General features: G+C 39.7%; 1 protein-coding gene across 2 annotated transcripts in view; it reads right to left on the reverse strand.

Annotated features, from left to right (window-relative positions):
- AVL9 (AVL9 cell migration associated) overlaps positions 1-23,217 on the reverse strand; it is a 94,631-nt gene that overhangs the window by 12,095 nt on the left and 59,319 nt on the right. For both annotated transcript variants that reach the window (XM_025379098.1, XM_025379099.1), the window contains exons 7-13: positions 22,179-22,219; positions 21,350-21,388; positions 18,054-18,123; positions 17,215-17,750; positions 6,151-6,285; positions 3,497-3,716; positions 803-920 (exon numbers count right to left, since the gene is read on the reverse strand). In XM_025379098.1, the coding sequence (XP_025234883.1) occupies positions 803-920; positions 3,497-3,716; positions 6,151-6,285; positions 17,215-17,750; positions 18,054-18,123; positions 21,350-21,388; positions 22,179-22,219 (1,159 nt within the window). The remainder of the gene's footprint in view (positions 1-802; positions 921-3,496; positions 3,717-6,150; positions 6,286-17,214; positions 17,751-18,053; positions 18,124-21,349; positions 21,389-22,178; positions 22,220-23,217) is intronic.

Raw genomic sequence — 23,217 nt, forward strand, 5'->3', positions numbered from 1 at the left:
ATTAAGTTTTGTTGAACCTTAGAGTCTGATGTGGAAACCAGGTCTGACCATATATCCAGGAATCCAAATATTAACTTTTTTTTTTTTTTTGAGACAAAGTCTCCCTCTTGTTATCCAGGCTGGGGTGTAATGGCGTGATCTTGGCTCACTGCAACCTCTACCTCCTGGATTCAAGGGATTCTCCTGCCTCAGCCTCCCAAATAGCTGGGATTACAGGCGCCCACTACCATATCTGGCTAATTTTTTTGTATTTTTAGTAGAGATGGGATTTCAGCATGTTGGCCAGGCTGGTCTTGAACTCCCGATCTCAGGTGATCTGCCCACCTCGGCCTCCCAAAGTGCTGGGATTACAGGCATGAGCCCAGCCCCAGATATTAACTTTAATTGGTTTCGCATACGTCATGTTTTAAAATAGCCTCCTAGTTTTACGCATGCAGTAAACCAGTGGTATTTCCTACTAGGATTCTATCTTGTTGAACCATTCTGGTAAAGAACAGCTCCAGGGAAAGAGAGAAGAATCACTGTGTACTGAGCATCACCAAGTGCCAGGGACTTGCTCTCTGAATCACATCGAGAGCCAGGGAAATGTCAGTGCTTCCCATAATGCTCATGCTTTTTGTATAACAATCTGAATATGGAAGCAGTTTCTAAGCTGTTTCTCTATATTTGGGAGCCTTTTTATGACCTACTTAAGGGGATTCTTGAAGATATTCACAATATCAAAGTTAAAATAGATTTTTCTTTGTATTGGGCACTTGTAAACCAACCATTATGTACTACAATCTTCAGAGGATGCGCTTACTTTGGATTTATTTCTGCAAGTGCTGGATGCTTGTTGCTGTTCCACACCCTGTAGTTGTGAGTATTCTTCCATGCTGTAACAAAAGTTGTCCCATAGTCCGATAGTATCTTTTCATTATCTGTCAAGTAAATATTTGAAAGAAGTTGAGCTGGGCTGTAGCCATTCAGGGATGTGAAGACTACAACCAAAAAGGGTAAAGGAACGACTTTATCCCCCTGCCCTCCCATATTTGGGGGAGATAGCCTACCAGATGTCAGGAAACTTGGGTCTAGTTCCAGAAATCCTGTTAAGGAGCTATGTGGCCTTTGGCAAGTCACTTAATCACTCAGAACTTCATTTTCCTAACTGGAAAATAAGAGGGTTGAGCCAGATATTTTCCAAGGTTCCTTACAACTCCAAAATATTTCCATGTTCTCCTTACCATTATGAGGACAGTATTATTAATTAATCAAAAACTATATGCTTGACAGTGAATAAATATACTGGTTTATATGCATGGCATAGGCAATTGGGATATCTTTCTACTTTTTTATAAATGCCATTTTTCTACAAAAAAAGAGATTAAGAATGAATACACAAAGTGGTTCTTTCAGTCATGATGTTCTCTTCTTTGGACTTTGTCTATTTGGTGTTTCATTCTTGAATTTCCTAGCATTTCACTGTCAAAAACACTTTAAAAAGGCCATGCACGGTGGCTCATGCCTGTAATCCCAGCACTTTGGGAGGTCGAGCAGGGCGGATCACCGGAGGTCAGGAGTTCGAGATCAGCCTGGCTGACATGGCGAAACCCCATCTCTACCAAAAATACAAAAATTAGCCGGGCGCGGTGGTGGGCACCTGTAGTCCCAGCTACTCAGGAGGCTGAGGCAAGAGAATCGCTTGAAACTGGGAGATGGAGGTTGCAGTGGGCCAAGATCACGCCACAGCACTCCAGACTGGACGACAAGAGTGAGACTCCGTCTCAAAAAAAAAAAAAAAAAAAAAAAAAGACTTAAAAGAATATACAGAAAACTGATAAAGTTTTCAGCTTTATCAATACCATGGGAAAGTATCCATGTGTGTTTCCTCCACTTGGAAGATCAGAAATGGTTTGGAAAACTGATAAAAATGGCTATTACTTCATATATTAATTGCATGTTGTTTGCTTTGAAGGTGAAATACAAAGTGAAAACAACCTTTTGTTGGTAGGAAAGGAAATGAATGAGATACACAGTTCTATACACAGCATAAAGAAGTTGTTCTAAGAACACATTACTCAAGCAGTTCATTGGGGTGAATTTCCTCATTTGACCTTGTTACTTGTTAAGAATATGGGCCTAAGCCAAACTGTTTGGGATCAGATCCCGCCTAAGCCTCTTATCAGATGGATGAGCAAGCTATTTAACCTCTGTGAGCTTCATTTTCTCTTCCGTAAAAGGTGATGACAAGGTACCTACCTTCAGGATTGCTGTGAGGATGAAATGAATTACTAGAGGTAAAGTGCTCAGAACACTGGTCCCTGCATATATTTAATGTTCAAAAAAAAAGTGAGCTACTATTATTCAGTGCCTACAGCCTCCTGGGCAAATATTTTTTAAAAAGCAAATTAATTAAGCTACATGACAGTGGGGACTGAAGTTTTCTTTCTAGATTACTGAATGATTTGGGGTTAAAGGATTTAATTTTGGTGTCTCAGCTGCTATACTGGTAGTGGTGGCAAACATTTAAAAATATCCCATTAACTAATGAGGACTTGTTCCTCAGCTATCTTTTACAAATGAAAAACTCTCCTGAAACCTGATTTAAAACTCCTTATACGCACTGTGAACAACTAACCTGGGAGCATGTGGCGGCAGTGGTGGTGGTGGTGGTGGTGGTGGGTGTTGATTAAAAAAATCTACTGATACAACAATGTGAATGTATCTAATGCCACTGTGGAGCTGTACATTTAAAAATCGTAAAGATGGTAAATTTTATGCTATGTGTATTTCATCACAATTTAAAAAATAATGGTTAACTGAAACAAAAACACAAGCTCAACATATTTCTAACAACTCTAATGAATATTTGCCAAATGTCCAATGTGAAAATCTCATTGTAGAGATTTATATATATTTTTTTATATATTTATATATTTTTTTCCCAAGGGGAATGAGAGAGTTTTAATGCAGGAGTAAGTCCATGTTTACCTGCCCCATTTTAACCCTTTAATAGGAATAATAATATTTTTTAGAATGGATTATAAATTTGAAGATTTAATCATTTACAACATGGTTTTCAATGATTTCTATTTTTTATATTCTTCTTTCTCCCTTTATACGTCTTAAAAACATGTAGGCAGTATTCATAAACAGCTGCCAAACACAGAATACGACGCAGCCATGTAAAAGTGATGATGTATGTTCATGTTATGTTGATACATGTTTCTATTATAAAGTAATAAAAAGTTTCAGAAAACACGTATAAAGGGATCCATTTTTGTAAAAGGACCACCAAAAGTACCATAAAACCAAAATCCAAAATACATGCATAGGAAAAGATCTGCAAGGCTATAAAGTACTCAAGATGTTAAAAGTGGCTATCTCTGTGTGAGGGAATAACTGGTAATTTTTCTACAAGGAATATGTATTTATTGTGCAATCCAAAACCTCATAAATGTTACAAAATGAAAAATTATAATAAAACAGTAGCTATGTGCTCTGCATGGTTTCTTACCTAATTGCAGTGTGGCAGCCAGCAGGGCATGAATGTAGACTGCAAACTGGGCCCGGATCCATTCGTCACCTCCCTCCCAGCCTGTGCCATCTAGGAAGACGTCATCCCGATTCTCAGTCACGTGCCTCACTAGGTAATCTGCGAACCTTAGGTCTGCAGTGGTTGGGTTAAGCAGCTTCCTGAGTTCTGGATCATGGATCTGGATCAGAGCTTCTTCTACCTAGAGGGTATCCAGGTACAAGTCAGAGTCTGGGCATTCACGCAGACATCCATGCCACACTTTACAGAGTAACTACAGGGAAGGTGGAGCTGGAAATAAAAAATATGAATAATAGCATTCTCAAAAGGTGAGTCTAAGAAAGAGGTCTGTACACTGAAGTTTTCTTTCTATTTATAAAATGTTCACTTTCTGTTTTTAGAAAATAACACATAAATGTAGTATTTTAAACTATAAAATTACATAGATTGCAAATATTTGGGAAAACATAGAAATACGTGTAAAAATCACCTTTATTTCACTAGCAGAAATGAACACATTTAACAAGTGTAATTCCTTAAATACTTTTTCTTTTGAGTGCAGATATTTTAGAATATTCTTGGTTTTTTTTTTTTTTTTGAGGCGGAGCCTTGCTCTGTTGCCCAGGCTGGAGTGCAGTGGTGCAATCTCGGCTCACTGCAAGCTCCACCTCCCAGGTTCATGCCGTTCTCCTACCTCAGCCTCCTGAGTAGCTGGGACTACAGGCGCCCGCCACTGTGCCAGGCTAATTTTTTGTATTTTTAGTAGAGATGGGGTTTCACCGTGTTAGCCAGGATGGTCTCAACCTCCTGACCTTGTGATCCACCCGCCTTGGCCTCCCAAAGTGCTGGGATTACAGGCGTGAGCCACCATGCCCAGCCAGATACTTTAGAATATCTTATTATGTAGTATTTGGCATACTAAAAAATACATGTAACTTACAGGTTAGTTTTGAAGTATAATAATAAAAGAAATTCCTATGAACCCACCAACCAACTGCAGAACTAGAATGTAACCAATAATGTTGAAGCAGCTCCATGGTTCTCCCATCCATATCCTCCTGTCTTGGAAAATGTATATACTCTTTCTTCTTCAAATTTGGGATTATAATAAATACATCTTTGAATCCTGAACTTTCATTATATTATAACCATTCACCCAAGAAACATGTTTTCATACGTTCTGTCAGAAACTACAAAAACCTTAGTGTGGCTGAATTTTTTTTTTTTTTTTTTTTTAGACGGAGTTTCACTCTATCGCCTAAGCTGGAGTGCAGTGGCACAATCTTGGCTCTCTGCAACCTCTGCCGCCCAGGTTCAAGTGATTCTCCTGCCTCAGCCTCCCGAGTAGCTGCAGCTGGGATTATAGGTGCCTGCCACCATGCCCAGCTAATTTTTGTATTTTTAGTAGAGACGGAGTTTCACCATGTTGGCCAGGCTGGTCTTAAACTCCTGACCTCATGATCCATCCACCTCAGCCTCCCAAAGTGCTGGGATTACAGACTTGAGCCACTGCACCTGGCTATTTATTTATTTATTTATTTATTTATTGACAGGGTCTCACTCTGTCACCTAGGCTGGAGTGCAGTGGTGCAATCTTGGCTCACTGCAACCTCCACCTTCAAGGTTCAAACGATTCTCCTGCCTCAGCCTCCCGAGTAGCTGGGGCTACAGGCACACACCACCATGTCTGTCTGGCTAATTTTTTTTGTATTTTTAGTAGACACAGGGTTTCACCATGTTGGCCAGGGTGGTCTTGAACTCCTGACTGCAGGTGATCCACCCACCTTGGCCTCCCAAAGTGCTGGGATTACACGTGTGAGCCACTGCGCCGAGCCTTATGAAATTTTTCAAAAATTATTTCAGGCTGGGTGTGGTGGCTTACGCCTGTAATCCCAGCACTTAGGGAGGCTGAGGTGGGTGGATCACCTGAGGTCAGGAGTTCAAGACCAACCTGGCCAACATGGTGAAACCCAATCTCTACTAAAAATAGAAAAAATTAGCAAAGCATGGTGGCGGGCACCTGTAATCCAACCTACTTGGGAGGCTGAGGTAGAAGAATTGCTTGAACCCAGGAGGCAGAGGTTGCATGGAGCTGAGATCGTGCCATTGCACGCCAGCCTGGGCAACAAGAACAAAACTGTGCCTCAAAAAAAACAAAAAAAGAGGAAAAAAAAAGATTATTTTAGTTGTAAAATAAATGATTTAAATTTCTTATATATTGATGTCAAATATTTATTCCTAGCTTCCTTCTTGGTATTCAAGAGCATTCTAAACAGGCTAGAAGGACTGAAATTACTTAAACAACACACACATGTTAAAAATCGTGAGGTAGTGGTAGGCCCAGTTGCCCAGGTTGGAATCATGGTTTACCCGTTTACTGGCTGTTTGATATTGTACAAATCACTTCATCTCTCTGTTCCTTAGCCTCTGCAGGTATAAAATGTGGATAGTACAGTTCTATTGACTGTTTTTACGAGAATTAGACCAGTTAATACACACAAAATACTTAGAATACATGGCATGCAGTATGCAGTTACTATCATTACTAGTGTTGTTACTATATATTCATAATTGTAGTTAAGAAAGGAAAACTGGGATGAGCAGGGCCAAATACACACACTCACACATAAACGTACTTCCACAATGGCATCACTGAGGTGTTTCTGTTGTCGAAAAAGGATGTTAGTAGCTCCAGCAACAAACCCCCGAACGGTGACATCGGAGAGAAGATGATGCTGCTGCAATGCCATGTAAGGCAAACACAGATATCCCTAGGAATTAGAAGAGTAATAGAAAATATCAGAAAAGTAAAAGGTTACCCTTCTCTTTAAACTTAGAGGGCTAACAGTAGGAAAAGAAACTTCCATTCTTTCTTGCCCTGTCTGTAAGTCAGCTAATCTTTGACTCAATAAAATAATATTCCAGGGGAACTTCAAGTCTTGACTACAGTAAGTCCAGTTAATGATTAGCTAATTGTCTCCATGAATGGTCAAATCTTGGCGAGGTGGTTTAATATGAAGGTTGTCTTTCTTGATCACTTTGTTCTCATTCAATTTAAAAGCCTCTACAGTAACTAATGAATTGAACCTTTTCATTTAGGAAATGAAGCATTAAGCCAGTTAATAAGTACGTTTTTTAGTAGAAGGCTGTTAAAAATTTAAAATACATGCATCTGCACATAACCACCAAAGCACTATTAGGAGAACAGCAAAGTACTGCATAGCATTTGTTATACTGTACTATGTTACAAATCATGCAAAAAGATTTCAAGGTATTTGCTACTAAATATTTAAAGCAAAAATGACACTGGCAGTATTTGTGTATTTAATTAATTTCCATTTGAATTTTATTTGAAAACAGCACTGCTCCAAAAATTGCAGTGGAATTGCTAAACTGCAGCAGGCATCTAAGTCTACAAAAAATCCAGCGTACTTCCTGAGAGTGCAGGTGTTAACACTGGAATGCTTCACTGAAGGAAGATACGCAATTTCTGCTGGAAGATTCTAAATCAGAATAGGTTTTCAACAAGTGGCATGACTTGTACATACAGCCAGGAACGCAGACTCACTGAGCCCCTGAACTTGTTTTCAGCCTCAAGTTCTGTAAGATTATTTTTACATCTCATCACTTTTTAAAACACAGAATTACGTCATCTGGACAATGTTGTGTTTACATCATGAGACAAATCTCTCTGAAGGCAGGAGATAGCCCCTTTGCAACTTGATATTCTTTATGGCAACTAGGAGAGCGCTTTGTGTGTAACTTCACAGGTGGTTGTTAAATACTTAATATGAAAGGGAAGACTTCCATAAGTTGGAATATATATCTAGTAATTTGGTTATATTCTTACTCTTGAAAATGTCTTTTGTTGCTTGATCAGACCCTAACTAACAGAAGCAGTGAAAATAAATCCATGCCTTTGCATTAGAGATGCTCAGCATAGAGGTTCTCAACCCAGGGTCCTCATGCAGAATCAGTATTATATTTCATAATAATAACAAAACTAAAAAGTATGTTTTAAAAAAATAAGGTCGAAGCTTTTAAAAAATGTTTAAAAATCCCTTAAAAAATTCTAAATATATATGCCTTTTGGCCCAGCATTCTGCTTGTAATTTATCCTACAGTATCCTACAAATATATCATGTGTGATATTATATTTATGAAAATAAATGCAATATCAAAAAACTCAAATCCAAACTGTTCATGAATAGGGGACTAATAAATGTTCATCCATACAATGAACCTGCAGTCATAAAAAGCGATGATGTTCATCTCCAAAGAATATTATGGGCTGGATGTGGTGGCTCAGGCCTGTAATCCCAGCACTTTGGAAGGCTGAGGCAGGCGGATCACTTGAGGTCAGGAGTTCGAGACCAGCCTGGCCAACATGCTGAAACCCTGTCTCTACTAAAAATTCAAAAATTAGCCAGACATGGTGGTGGGTACCTGTAATCCCAGTTACTTGGGAGTCTGAGGCAGGAGAATCGCTTGAACCCAGGAGGTGGAGGTTGCAGTGAGCCAAGATAGCACCATTGTACTCCAGCCTGGGCGACAGAGTAAGACTCCGTCTCAAAATAAAATAACAAAAAAAAAGAATATGATGTAACAAAAGAATAAGCGGGCTGGGCATGATGACTCACACCTGTAATCCCAGCACTTTGGGAGGCCAGAGTAGGAGGACTGCTTGAGCCCAGGAGTTCGAGAATGGCCGGGTAGCATAGTAAGACACTGTCTCTAGAAAAAAGAAAAATTAAAAAAAGGGCTGGGCGCGATGGCTCACACCTGTAATCCCAGCACTTTGGGAGGCTGAAGAGGACAGATCATCTGAGGTCAGGAGTTTGAGACCAGCCTGACCAACATGGTGAAATCCTGTCTCTACTAAAAATATAAAAATGAGCTGGGCGTGGTGGCGGGTGCCTGTAATCCCAACTACTCAAGAGGCTGAGGCAGGAGAATCGCTTGAAAAGACCAGGAGGTGGAGGCTACAGTGAGCTGAGATCATACCACGGCACTCCAGCCTGGGTGACGAGCAAAACTCTGTCTCAAAAAAAATAAATAAATAAAAATAAAATAAAATAAATAAAAAATAAAGGGCAAAAATGGGCACATTCCGCTACCATTTGTAAAAAGGGAGGGGAAATATGCATTTGTTTCTGCATAGAATACCCCCAGAAGGAAAGGTAAGACAGTGACAATGTTGGCTGCCACTGGAGAGGGCTGCTGGATAGCAGGGGATGGAATGGAAGGGAGACTTTTTATTAGCGATGCTTTGGAATCTTTCAAATATTGAACTATGTGGAAGCATTACATATTTATAAAAGTATTTGAAATAGTTCAAAATAGCTTTACAATTGTAGCATTACTTGCTGGGTGTGGTGGCTCATGTCTGTAATCCCAGCACTTTGGGAGGCCAAGGGGGACAGACTGCTTGAGCTTAGGAGTTTGAGACCAGCCTGAGCAACACGGTGAAACTCCATTTCTACCAATAATACAAAAATTAGCCGGGTATGGTGGCCCGCATCTGTGGTCCCAGCTACTCAGGAGACTGAGGTGGGAGGATCCCTTGAGCCTAGGAGGTCAAGGCTGCAGTGAGCTGAGATCACACCACTGCTCTCCATCCTGGGTGAAAAGCAAAACTCTGTCTCAAAAATAAATAAATAAAGTTACAAATAAAATGAAACTTAAGGGAATTCCAAATTAAGTCATCTTTTGGGTGAGGCAATTGTGTGTTTTTTTTTAAAGAGTACCAGGTACAGTAAAAGCCAAACAAAGAAACGGCTACTGCTCTTTTTTTTTTTTTTTTCTGAGATGGAGTCTCACTCTGTCGCCCAGGCTGGAGTGCAGTGGCCGGATCTCAGCTCGCTGCAAGCTCCGCCTCCCGGGTTTACGCCATTCTCCTGCCTCAGCCTCCCGAGTAGCTGGGACTACAGGCGCCCGCCACCTCGCCTGGCTAGTTTTTTGTATTTTTTAGTAGAGACGGGGTTTCACCGTGTTAGCCAGGATGGTCTTGATCTCCTGACCTCGTGATCCGCCCGTCTCGGCCTCCCAAAGTGCTGGGATTACAGGCTTGAGCCACCGCGCCCGGCCAGCTACTGCTCTTTAAAAAAGTTTTAAAACGCAGCAGAACAGAACACTATCCTCCTATATAATGAAATAATATGAAATAATCTTCCCTATCTCTCAAACACTAAAAGTAATTTTTTTTTTTTTTTTTTGAGACGGTGTCTCGCTATGTCCCCCAGACTGGAGTGCAGTGGCGAGATCTCGGGTCACCGCAAGCTCCGCCTCCCGTGTTCACGCCATTCTCCTGCCTCAGCCTCTCAAGTAGCTGGGACTACAGGTGCCCACCACCACGCCTGGCTAATGGTTTTTTTTTGTGTGTGTATTTTTAGTAGAGACAGGGTTTCACCATGTTAGCCAGGATGGTCTCGATCTCCTGACCTTGTGATCCACCAGCCTCGGCCTCCCAAAGTGTTGAGATTACAGGCGTGAGCCACCGCGCGCCTGGCCAAAAGTCACATTTATTTGGCTACAGGTTGAGGTAACTTTTTAAAAAATTAAAATTGAAAACAATTCTATTTTTATTCTCCACCCCCAGTGCTTCATTTGACTAGCCTTAAACATTATTATTTTGGCTGGGTGTGGTAGCTCATACCTGTAGTCCCAGCTACTTGGAAGGCTAAGGTGGGCAAACTGCTTGAGCTCAGGAGTTCAAGACCAGCCTGAACAATATGATGAAACCCCATCTCTACAAAAAATTAGCTGGGCATGGTGGCAAGCGCCTGTGGTCCCAGCTACTTGGGAGGCTGCAGTGGGAGGATCGGTTGAGCAAGGGAGGTGGAGGTTACAGTGAGCCGAGACTGCAACACTGTATTCCAGGCTGGGCAAGAGTGGTGAGACCCTGTCTCCAAAAAAAAAAAAAAAAGATTAAAAAAAAATTATTTTTAATGTTTTTTACAAAATAATAATTATTTGTTAAGATGAGGTCTTGGTCTTTTGCCTAGGCAGGAGTGCAGTGGCATGACTATGGATCACTGCAGTCTTGACCTCCTGGGCTCAAGTGATCCTCCCACCTCAGCCTTCCAAGTAGCTGGGACTACTGGCACATGCCCCCACACCCGGCTAATTTCTTTCTTTTTTTTTTTTTTTTGAGTGCAGTGGTCTCACTGTAACCTTCGCCTCTTGGGTTCAAGCGATTCTCCTGCCTCAGCAGCTTGAGTAGCTGGAAATACAGGTGTGTGCCACCATGCCCAGCTAATTTTTGTATTTTTAGTAGAGATGGAGTTTCACCATGTTGGCCCGAATGGTCTTGATCTCTTGACTTCAGGTGATCCACCTGCCTGGGCCTCCCAAAGTGCTGGGATTACAGGCATGAGCCACCGCACCTGGCCCCAGATAATCTTTTAATTTTTACTTAGTGGAGTTGAGGTCTCACTGTGTTGCTCAGGCTGGTCTCAAATTCCTGAGCTCAAGTGATTCTTCTGCCTTGGCTGTTTCAAAGTTTTTTAATCGACAATAATTGCATTGAGGTAATTTCTTTCTTTCTTTTCTTTTCTTTTTTTGAGACGGAGTTTCGCTCTTGTTGCCCAGGCTGGAGTGCAATGGCGTGATCTCCACTCATCGCAACCTTTGCCTCCCAGATTCAAGCGATTCTCCTGCCTCAGTCTCCCAAGCAGCTGGGATTTCAGGCATGCACCGCCACACCCAGCTAATTTTGATTTTTAGTAGAGACGGGGTTTCTCCATGTTGGTCAGGCTGGTCTTGAACTCCCGATCTCAGGTGATCCGCCCGCCTTGGCCTCTCAAAATGCTGGGATTACAGGCGTGAGCCACCGAGCCTGGTCGCATTGAGGTTATTTCTAAATAGAGTTCCATTATAGTGACTCAACTACTTTTACTAAATAATGGCAAAAATCTCATAACTAGAAGAGGGAGAAAGCTGACGCGTGAGATTAAGGCAGGTGGGACTCCGAGCTCCAAGGGCTTCAGTCGTTTCTGGCCAGTCCTCCATTAACTACTTTGCTCCAAAGTGCAGCCAATTCTAGAACACTTTCAGTAACAAGATGGGAAGACTTAAAATCAGGGAAGAATGGAAGAAAAGCCCTCAGGATTGTCTTTTCACATCAGAAAATAGCTACTGTATCTTCCTCTTTATCTTTTATTCCACTTCCCTCATTCCCCTTCAATGTTTCTCTGGTTAGAAAGTGATGGAGCAGCAGAGCATAAATACTACACAGGCCCAAATCATCCTCTAATTTCCTACTTCTCCTTCAGTGTCCCAGTTACCTTCCCATCACCCTATGGGAAGCCTACCCCACAGCTGCCTCCAGCCCCACCTCTTCTTCCTTAGCACCCGTTTCTTCTCTATACTTCCTGAATCAGCTCTCAGGAAAGGTGCAAGTATATTTTAGAAGCTAGTATCCACAGCATTTACATAGTAAGCCTCCTCGCTGAAACTGACATGAAAGGCATCAACCTCAGGCAAGTTCATGTACCAGAGAGAGGACTAGAAAGTCGGGGAACTGGAGACTTTCTTCCGGAAATAATTGTTTTATTGTGTAGAAATTTGTTTCCATTTATTCATATGATAACTACTCTACTTCAGCAATATTCCCCAGGCACCCAGGCATCTCTCCAGCTATTTCTAAAATTACTTTTCAAAATGTTTTGCTAACCTAATTCATTCTGTACAAGGATTTTAAGATCTTCAAGAGAAAAAAGCCTAAAGACAATTTGGTTTTAAGAATATTTCTTAAATATTCTTATTCAAAGTTACTGACATGAAAAAGTCAGCATTGCCATTTAAAACTGTGATTAAAGAAATTAGATTTTCATCCAAACACTCAAAAAACATAAAACCAAAAAGACGAATATTTTATAGGGACGTTAGTAAGCCCATCATATATTTAATACTGATACTGTATACGGCACACAAATCTAATACTCTGCTAAACATGCTTTATTGACAAGACACAAAATACATCTTTAAATTGCTTTGTCAGCAACCTGACAAAACCAAAATCCCTCTCCAGTTAATTTCTCTCTTGATATCTTCACAATAGTAAAAATTAGAGGGCAGGTGGGTGAAACAGCAAAGTCAGGGCTCCGAAAGGTATAGGAAGTCATAACACAGCTCAGAAAGCCCACAATTTGTGGCTACTTGCTTTACCAGTAGTCTGAGAAACCCGAGTTTTCTCCCCAAGTTCTTAAATTCCAGTTTTAAGAAACTGCATTGGTTTAATTGTGAAATCAGTTAAGATAATTTCAGAATCCCAAGCAAGTTACAAAATGAACAAAGATGGCATTCTCTATTAACTATTCACCAACAATGACTCTGGGCAAGTACATTTTTGCAAAGCTGGGTAAACCCAGAAATAATTTATCAAATAATATAGGAGAGGAAATAAATACATTGTTCAAGCCAACATTACCCATCTTTCTTTTCCACATAAAGTTTTACTTCATAAATACCAGACAGTATTCAGGGAAAAACAGAATACTTTGTTCTAGTAACTGAAAAGGTGGTACATCTGCCTTTCATGGTAGACTGCAAGATCACAGATGACAAGAATTCAGAATCTAGTATGGTGTCTGGGTCATGGAAGGGCAATAAATACAGTTGGTTCTCCACATCCATGGGTTCCACATACCAGATTCAACCGACCTTGGATTAAAAATATTGAGAAAAATGATAATACAAAATTAACCCTAGCATAGTAACTATTCACATAGCATTTACATTGCATTAGGTATTATAAATAATCTAGAGGTGATTTAAAGGATACGGGAGAGGCTGGGCACAGTGGCTCATGCCTGTAATCCCAGCACTTTGGGAGGCCAAGGTGGGCAGATCACCTGAGATCAGGAGTCTGAGACCAGCCTGGTCAACATAGTGAAACCCTGTCTCTACTAAAAATACAAAAATCAGCTGGGCATAGTGATGGGCGCCTGTAGTCCCAGCTACTCGGGAGGCTGAGGCAGAAGAATCGCTTCAACCTGGGAGGTGGAGGTTGCAGTGAGCCGAGATCATGCCACTGCACTCCAGCCTGAGGGACAGAGCAAGACTTTGTCTCAAAAAAAAAAAAAAGAAAAACCATATGTGGGAAGATGTACACAAGTCATATGCAAACACTATGCCACTCTATGTAAGTGACTTGAACATTCTCGAATTTTGGTATGGGGTAAGTTCCTGGAACTAATCCCCCATGAATAATGAGGGATAACTGTTCTTGTAGAATAAGAAATAAAAAAAAAATTTTTTTCTGCTCTACTTTGAAAATTCACAAATAGCAATAAAAGTTTTTCTGCAAAGGATGAAAAAAACATCCAAACAATGTAGCTTCCAGAATATGTCTTGGCATCAGTGTAACTTTATTTATTTTTATATAGAGACAGGGTCTTACTCTAAACTTGGAAGCTCAGACTGGAGTGCAGTGGCACAGTCATGGCTCACAGCAGCCTCAAAGTCCTGGGTTCAAGAGATCCTCTTGCCTCAGCCTCCCAAGTAGCTGTGACTATAGTCATATGCCACCGTGTCCAGATAATTTATTTTACTTTTTCGTAGAGATGAGGTCTTGCTTTGTTGCACAGGCTGGTTTCTAGATTCTGGTTTCAAGCAAACCTCCCTGCCTCAGCCTCCCAAAGTGCTGGGATTACAGGTGTGAGACACTATGTCCAGTCCAGTGTAACTTTTGACCCAGTGAAGTTGACTGCTTCATCTTAATGCATTACTGACATTAAGAAATGATATCCTGAGAAGACTGTGAATTAAAGATTCAATTTGATTTACTATATTGTGTTTAAGTCATTAAAAAATTCAAATACATTCTGGTTTTTATAAAAAGATTAAAAAATAGTGTTAGAACAATTAGCCAAAACACTGTTATATTCAAATGAAGTTTACTAATATAAGTACACTTAATAAGTGTATGTATTAAGTATACTTAGTAAATATATATGTATACTTATTGGCTATAACTTACCTCACTTATAAGTGATATAAGTCAGACATCTAAGCTTTTCTCTTTTAAAATTGTAGTATTTTGATATATATAGGCAACTCTTTTTATTGTACTTCACTTTATTGTGCTTTTCTAAACTGAAGGTTTATGGCAACCCTGCAACCATCATCTAGTTTTCCAACAGCCTGTGCTCACTTCCCTGCCTCTGTCACATTTTGGTAATTCTCACAATATCTCACACATTTTCCTTATTATTGTTTTTCTTACGCTGATCTGTGATCCGTGATCTTTGATGTTACTATTGTCATTGTTTTGAGGTGACATGAACCACGCCCACATAGACAGCAAACTTAATAAATGCTGTGTGTGTTCTGACTTCTCCACTGACTGGCCATTCCTGTCTCTTCCCCTCTCCTCAGACCTCCCTATCCCCTGAGATGCAGCAATATTTAAATTAGGCCAATTAACAACCCTACAATGGCCTCTAAGTGTTTAAGTAAAAGGAAAAGTCTCACATCTTATTTGAAATCAAAAGCTAAAAATGATTAAGTTTAGTAAAGAAGGCAAGTCGAAAGCTGAGACAGAAATCTATGCCTCTTGCACCAGTTAGCCAAGTTGTTGATGCAAAAGAAAAGTTTTTGAAGGAAATTAAAAGTGCTACTAAAAGTGTTTTTTTTTTTTTTTTTTTTTTTAACCAGTGAACACACAAATGATAAGAAAGTGAAACAACAGCCTTATTGCTGATATGCAGAAAGTTTGATTGAGTGGTCTGGATAGAAGATCAAACCAAAGAGAACATTCCCTTAAGCCAAAGCCTAATCTACAGCAAGGCCTTAATTCTCCTCAATTATATGAAAGCCGAGAGAGGTGAGGAGATGCAGAAGTATGAAGCCAGCAGAGTTAGCTCACCATGTTTAAGAAGCCGTCTCTATAACATAAAAGTGCAAGGTGAAGCAGCAAGTGCTGATGGAGAAGCTATAGCAAGTTATTCAGAAGATCTAGCTAAGGTCATTGATGATTTTGAATACAACAGATTTTCAATAAAGACAAAACAGCTTTCTACTGGAAAAAAGATGCCATCTAGGACTTTTGTAGGTAGGGAAGAAGTCAATGCCTGGCTTCAAAGCTTCAAAGGACAAGGTGACTCTTACTGGGGGCTAATGCAGCTGGTGACTTTAAGTTGAAGCCAATGATCATTTACCATTCCCCAAATCCTAGGGCCCTTCAGAGTTATGCTAAATCTGCTGCCTGTGCTCTAGAATGGAACAACAAAGCCTGGATGATAGCACATCTCTTTATGGCATGGTTTACTGTGTATTTAAGGCCACTGTTGAGACCTACTACACAGAAGAAAATAAAAAAAGATTCCTTTCACAATATTACTGCTCATTGACAATGCACCTGGTCATCTAAGGGCTCTAATGAAGATGTACAAGGAGATTAATGTTTTCTTCATGCTTATGAACACAACATTCATTTTGGAGCCCATGGATCAAGTAGTCATTTTAATTTTCAAATCTTATTATTTAAGAAACACATTTCATAAGGCTATAGCTGCCATGGATAGTGATTCCTTTGATGGATCTGGGCAAAGTAAATTGAAAGTCTTCTGGAAAAGATTCGTTACTCTAGATGCCATTAAGAACATTTGTGATTCACAGGAAGAGGTCAAAATATCAATATTAACAGGAGTTTGGAAGAAGTTGATACCACTCTCATGAATAACTTTGAGGGGTTCAAGACCTTGGGGGAGATTTGGTGGAAACAGCAAGAAAATTAGAATTAGAAGTGGAATCTGAAAATATGACTGAATTACTGCAATCTGCTGATAAACTTGAACGGATGAGGAGCTGCTTGTTAGGGATAAGGAGAGTGGTTTCTTGTGATGGAGTCTGCTGCTAGTGAAGAAGATGTGGTGAATGTTGTTGAAATGACAACAAAGGATTTTTATTCATTTATATTTAAGGATTTTTATTCATTTATATTTAAATAAATTTAAAATTAATGATTTATTAACTGTATTTCACTTTATTGTGCTTTTAACATAATTATTAAGTTTTATTCACTTTGTTGTGTTTTTAAAATAATTATTAAATTTTAAATAATAAACATTTACTATTTAAAAAATAATAGAGTCTCCCTCTGTCGCCCAGTCTGGAGTGCAGTGGTGTAATCACAGCTCACTTTAGCCTCAACCTCCAGGGCTCAACCGAGCCTGCTAACCTCAGCCTCCCAAGTAGCTGGGACCATAGGTGTGAGTTACCACATCTGTCTAATCAAACTCCTGGCCTCAAGTGATCCTCCGGCCTCAGCCTCTCAAAGTTTTGGAAACAAAAAAATTCCTGAGACTCGTTTTATCACAGTGTTCTGTAACTGAACCATAGTATCTCCGAGGCGTGCCTGTATTTATTGAGCGCAGTCAAGGCTGTCTGAACTTCCTTAATTCTTTTTTTAAGGAGAAACCTGAATAATTAAAAATAGACCCAAGAGACTGATTGTGAATATGACTCATATCTACTAAGTTTCAAAACATTTACCAATCAAAATCCCCTATATACTTCCCTATAGACTTATACTATGGTCACAGATGCCACAGTACTATATATCTGGTATATATTTTACAGTTTTCAAGGAAAATTTTCTATCTGAAAATGCGTTGAATACCAAAAGTTCAAAAGTTAAACTCTAAAAGGATTTTTCAAATTCTTTAAGGAATTCGGTAAAAAATATTGCACTTTACCTTTGTGAAGATGGCCAGGGGCATGCCATACTGATCCTCTTCCAAACCCGAAATGAGCCCTGGTATCAGGACTACCTGTCCCGTATTAGCTTGAGGTTGTACAGTAATTGGAAGACTTTCTGAGGGGACAGAGTCCTTTGGAAACAAATTTGTCTGGTCTGATCCCAGCTGTTCCCTTTCTTTCAAGTTGGGGTCCTCTAAGACACTAGGATCCAAAGTTTCCCAGTCACTTTCTGAAGAATCTGGAGATGGGCGAGATGGAGGTTTCAAATATTGATTGTTATCATTGTGTTCCTGCCCTTTGCTGCTGTCTTCCACTTGGAACAAAGACTCTTCAGTCTTCATGGCAGCATCTTCTCCATGGTTTCCTGCCATGACTTTCCTGACAGTTCCCAAGTTGGTATGTGAAACGTCAGAAGTGGATGCAGAATTAAAATCATCTGCACATGGGTTACTTTCCTGAAGTCCACCATCTTCAGACATACTCTTCCGGGGTCTATACTGAGAACAGTCACTGAGACCATGTTCAATCATGCCTAAAATATGCAATATTAAAGAACAGCTTGGCTTATAATAATATGGAAGAACCTAAGAGCTATATATTTTATTAGTAGACTCTCCTATAAAATTTAATAAGCTATGCTTTTACACATTTTAATTAAAAACACAAAGAACAGAAGGAAACCCAGACAAAAGAGAGAAACCTATTTCCAAAAAGCAAATGTCATATTAAAATAGAAAGGATAACCCTAATGAATTTATCTTTGAAATGTTATTTCCAAGTTTAGCTTCCAGTACAAGTTAAACAAAAGAAAGAGTAGATACTGCTGTTTTCTTACCTGGAAAAAGGGATAACACAGTCATCAGTGCACCCACCAATTTATTCACTGGAGAAATATAAAAAAGAACCTGGAATGGAGTCAATCAAAATCAAATTAGAAAACCCATGAAGCCATCCATAATGATAACAAATAAAAGAGAGGGAAAAATTCCTTATATAAGAGTAATAGCTGGCCGGGTACAGTGGCTCATGCCTGTAATCCCAGCACTTTGGGAGGCTGGGGTGGGTGGATCACAAGGTCAGGAGATCGAGACCATCCTGGCCAACAGGGTGAAACCCCATCTCTACTAAAATACAAAAACTTAGCCGGGGATGGTGGTGCACGCCTGTGGTCCCAGCTAGTTGGGAGGCTGGGGCAGGAGAATCACTTAAACCCAGAAGGCAGAGTTGCAGTGAGCCGAGATCACGCCACTGCACTCCAGCCTGGCTAGACAGTGAGACTCTGTCTTACAAAAATAAAAATAAAAAATAAAAAAATAACAGCTGCCAGGCGTGGTAGCTGGCTCACACCCGTAATCCCAGCTCTTTGGGAGGCCAAGGCGGGCAGATGACAAGGTCAGGAGATTGAGACCAGCCTGACCAACATGCTGAAACCCTGCCTCTACTAAAAATACAAAACTTAGCCACGCATGGTGGTGCGCACCTGTAATCTCAGCTACTCAGGAGGCTGAGGCAGGAGAATTGCTTGAACCCGGGAGGTGGAGGTTACAGTGAGCTGAGATCGCACCACTGCACTCCAGCCTGGGTGACAGAGCTATACCCTGTCTCAAAAAATAAAAAGGAATTCAAAGTGTTCTGTGGCTGGATGGTGACGATGGCTGCGTAACATGAATGTACTTAATACCACTGAATTGTATACCTTAAAATGGTTACAATGATAAATTGTATGTTACGTATATTTTGTTACAATTTTAGAAATTAAATAAAAATTTTTGAAACACCACACTAGTATGTTGGGTTAATTTAAAAAAAAAAAAAAAAACTATCTTTTTTTCTGTTTGAAGGAATACTCATTCATTCATTCATTTATTTATTTTGAGATGGAGTCTCGCTCTGTCACCCAGGCTAGAGTGCAGTGGTGCGATCTTGGCTCACTGCAACCTCTGCCTCCTGGGTTCAAGCAATTCTCCTGCCTCAGCCTCCCGAGTAGCTGGGACTACAGGCATCTGCCACTATGCCTGGCTAATTTTTGTATTTTTAGCAGAGATGGGGTTTCACCATGTTGGCCAGGCTGTTCTCAAACTCCTGACCTCAAGTGATCTGCCCACCTTAGTCTCCCAAAGTGCTGAGATTACAGGCGTGAGCCACCATGCCCAGCCTGAAGGAATATATATTTCTTACAGAAAAATAGGATACAGAAAAAAATTTCCTTTAAAAAAATAACCTATGTTCTTGCCAAACTAGGCTGATACCTTTACTTCCAGTCCCTTTTCAATTAATATATATTCATTTATAAAATTGGGATCATGGGCTTGATATGTTGTAGACAAACTTTTCTCACTTAACATGCCATGAAAATCTTTAAAACAATAAAAACATCTTAGTATCTTTTTGTCTGAAATTATATACAACATACAAGATAAACTAATAGTTATTCACTTATAATTTATTATTCTGTGACAGACTCTCTTAGAGCTTTGTGTCCAGTTCACATTAATTTTGGAAAACAGATCTCTAAAAGGAGAATTACTCGGTCAAAGGAATATTTTTAAGGTAGTGAACTAAAGTGGATATTGTGCATGGTCGATTCCCCAATATTCTTTCCACCCCTACTCCTCTAGGCACAGTAATACGGTATATAAAACTGGCCCAGATCCAAGGATGGCTCCTGATTAGTCTAAACCAAAGGCTGGTGAACTTTTTATATAGTTCACCCTTATACCTATAAAAGGTCAGATAAATATTTTTGCTTGGTGGGCCATATGGTCTGTCACAACTACTCAACTCTGCTACCACAGTGTGAAAGCAGCCATAAACAGCAAGTAAATAAATGAGTCTGATTTCCAATAAAATGTTATGTATAACAATAGCTGGTAGGTCAGATTTGCCCTTGGGACTAAGCCAATCATGGCAAACCCATCCCTTTGTATTAGGGAGTGGTCAGGAACCCAAGTTTAAGCCAATCAGAGCAAGCATGTATTTGGCCACAGGAGTAGCCACATGTGTGGCCTGTAACAGGCCCAAACAAATTGAAGGAAAGAATTATTATTTTTTTAATTGTTATTTTTTGAGACAGTGGCTGTATTCCCAGGCTGGAGTGCAGTGGCACGATCTCAGCTCCCTGTAATCTCCACCTCCCAGGCTCAAGCCATCCTCCTAACTCAGCCTCCCAAGTAGCTGGGACTACAGGCACACGCCACCACACCCAGCTAAGTTTTGTATATTTTGTAGAGATGGGGTTTCTTTCACCATGTATACCAGGCTGGTCTCAAACTCCTGAGCACAAGTGATCCTCCTGCTTCAGCCTCCCAAAGTACTAGCATTACAGGTGTGCGCCACTGTGCCCAGTCAAAAATTCTTATTAGATTGTTTAGGAGGAGGTATTATTTCTGCCGGCAGTTATGATTGAGGAAGCAAATAACCCAATTACTGTCGGCAGTTCCCTATACTACCAGGGAAACTAGGCTCTGGAACAAGCTAGCACTGTGTACTGTAGGGCAAAGAGATGGAAAAAAACCTAGGCACTTAATTACACTATGGAGCCACTGAGTCACACAACCCTGAAATCTAAAGTGAGCCAACAACACGTCCTTTTTATTTAAAGTCAGTTTAAAATTGAGTTTTCTGTTACCTCCAGAAAAGCTGCATGAATTTATATTTCTTTTTTTTTTTTTTGAGTCAGAGTTTTGCTCTGTAGCCCAGGCTGGAGTGCAGTGGCCGGATCTCAGCTCACTGCAAGCTCCGCCTCCCAGGTTCACGCCATTCTCCTACCTCAGCCTCCCGAGTAGCTGGGACTACAGGCGCCCGCCACCTCGCCCGGCTAGTTTTTTTTTGTATTTTTTAGTAGAGACGGGGTTTCACCGTGTTAGCCAGGATGGCCTCGATCTCCTGACCTCGTGATCCACCTGTCTCGGCCTCCCAAAGTGCTGGGATTACGGGCTTGAGCCACCGCACCCGGCCCCGAATTTATATTTCTATGGCAGAGAACAAGAAAATGTGCTTCAGCTCACCACAATGATAGGCAAAAAGTATCTTAATACTTTATTATTAGTTTCAATTTTATGAAATAATGTAAAAAAAAAAGTCAATAAAAGTTAAATACTGCATCTTTCCTTTCATCCCTTAGGATCATACCTTTTTTTCAAGAAGAATTAGCTTAAATAGGATTAAGACCTGCAAAAGGGGAAAAAAAAAAATGTTGTATTGAAATGAGAAACTCAAGTCTGTAATTCATCTTTTCCCCTCCTAAAACATAACCATAATCATTAATACTAAATATAGCACTTTAAAAAGTACACGAAAAATTATGAACTTATACTGAGAAGTGAAACATTACCTGTGTACTCTTAAATGTGAGAATCACTTAAATCTCTAACTGAAATGATTTTTTCTTGAAGGGGTGGTACCATCTTTGATTGAAGTATCTGTAAGCTCTTTAAAGGGGACCCTGCTCTTTAAATAAATAATTTACTTCTGGATGTCCAGAGTGTTCACAAAGCAGGTGCTCAGTAAATGTCTGTTAAATGGATAATCTGTGTTTATATCCTAGTCAACATCTGCTTTAATAATGAACATCAGAAGGTATAGGGATGTATATGTTTTACTGAAAAATGCTCCATTCTCAGGGCAACATATAAAATATTCTGCAAGATCAAACCATGTTTCTTTCCACTCTAATCTCATGATAGATGAAATTGCAAAAACAATAGAAAAAATTACCCTATCCTGCAAAGAAGTAAACAGTATTTGTGCTCTTTTAAATTTCTATAATACAAGGACTACCAATACTTTTAATTTTGTATAGTTATAAGGCCAAGCACATCTTAGAAGAACTAAAGCATGGTATGCCACAATCTGCATTCAATTTAGCACACTGAATTTGGCAGTTAAATGTGCACACTAAGAACAGTGTTGGCCATTTTAGTACTGTACATCATAAATTTATTTAAATAAGGTACTATACCTTGTGTCGAAAATGAAGGACAAGATCTCGAGGTGACAGACCTACAATGTTAATAAAAAAGCTAAACTGTGACTACAATGTAATGTTTTTACTGAAGAAAGGTTATTTTCCCCTTAACGGAAAGAAAGATTAAAAAAAAAAAAGCAGGAATATGCAAATATTCAAATATTTATGTAATGTTTGATTAGGTACACATATACTCATATACAGTGCTGTTCAGTACAACTTTCTGCAAGGATGAAAATATTTTAAACCTGTCTTGTCCAATACAGTAATCACATGCGGCTACTGAGCAATTGAAATGTGGCATGAGTAACTGAGACAAACTGACTTAAGTTTTATTAAAATTTTATTAATTTTAATCTAAATATAGACAGCTATAGGTGGCTAGTAGCTACTGTTTTGGACAGTGCAGGTCTAACACATTTCCCCATTCTACAAACATAAACTATACAAGTTTAGAAATGATATAGCTTATATTATAGTGGCAATCAATGATTAAACAAGGTTTTTGGTCATGGCACTTCATACGCTGTTATTTCTGAAACACAGTCTTTTCTATCATCTGCCTGAAACAACACAGTACAAGAGAAAATAATTTAGAGAAAATATGTTCTCAGAATAGGACCTCATATTATGCAGAACAATAGTTTGCATTACACAGAGGATTGCAATCGTAAACTGCAGTTGGCAACTGCATGCTGAAATTGGAATTGAGTGAGCATAAACCACTATGTGATTAAAAAGTTTTAATCACAAAATGGATATTTATTGAGTTGCCCATTGAATACCTTGGCTACCAATGGATATTCTGGGTTGTCAAGATAGTATAAATTAAACACAAATCCCTAACCCAAAGAATCTTAGAACAGGAAAGAGCTGAGCATCTTTTTGCTTCATCTGTTATGACAGGGAATTAAGCTGGTCAGCATTAATGCAAGGAAAAGAAAAAATAATAAAAAACTTCCATTACTATCCTAAAAGGTAGAAATTCCAGCCTGGGCACCATAGGGACACCTTGTCTCTACAAAAAAAACAA

The sequence above is a fragment of the Theropithecus gelada genome, chromosome 3, assembly GCF_003255815.1.
Source record: "Theropithecus gelada isolate Dixy chromosome 3, Tgel_1.0, whole genome shotgun sequence".
Classification (NCBI taxonomy): domain Eukaryota; kingdom Metazoa; phylum Chordata; class Mammalia; order Primates; family Cercopithecidae; genus Theropithecus; species Theropithecus gelada.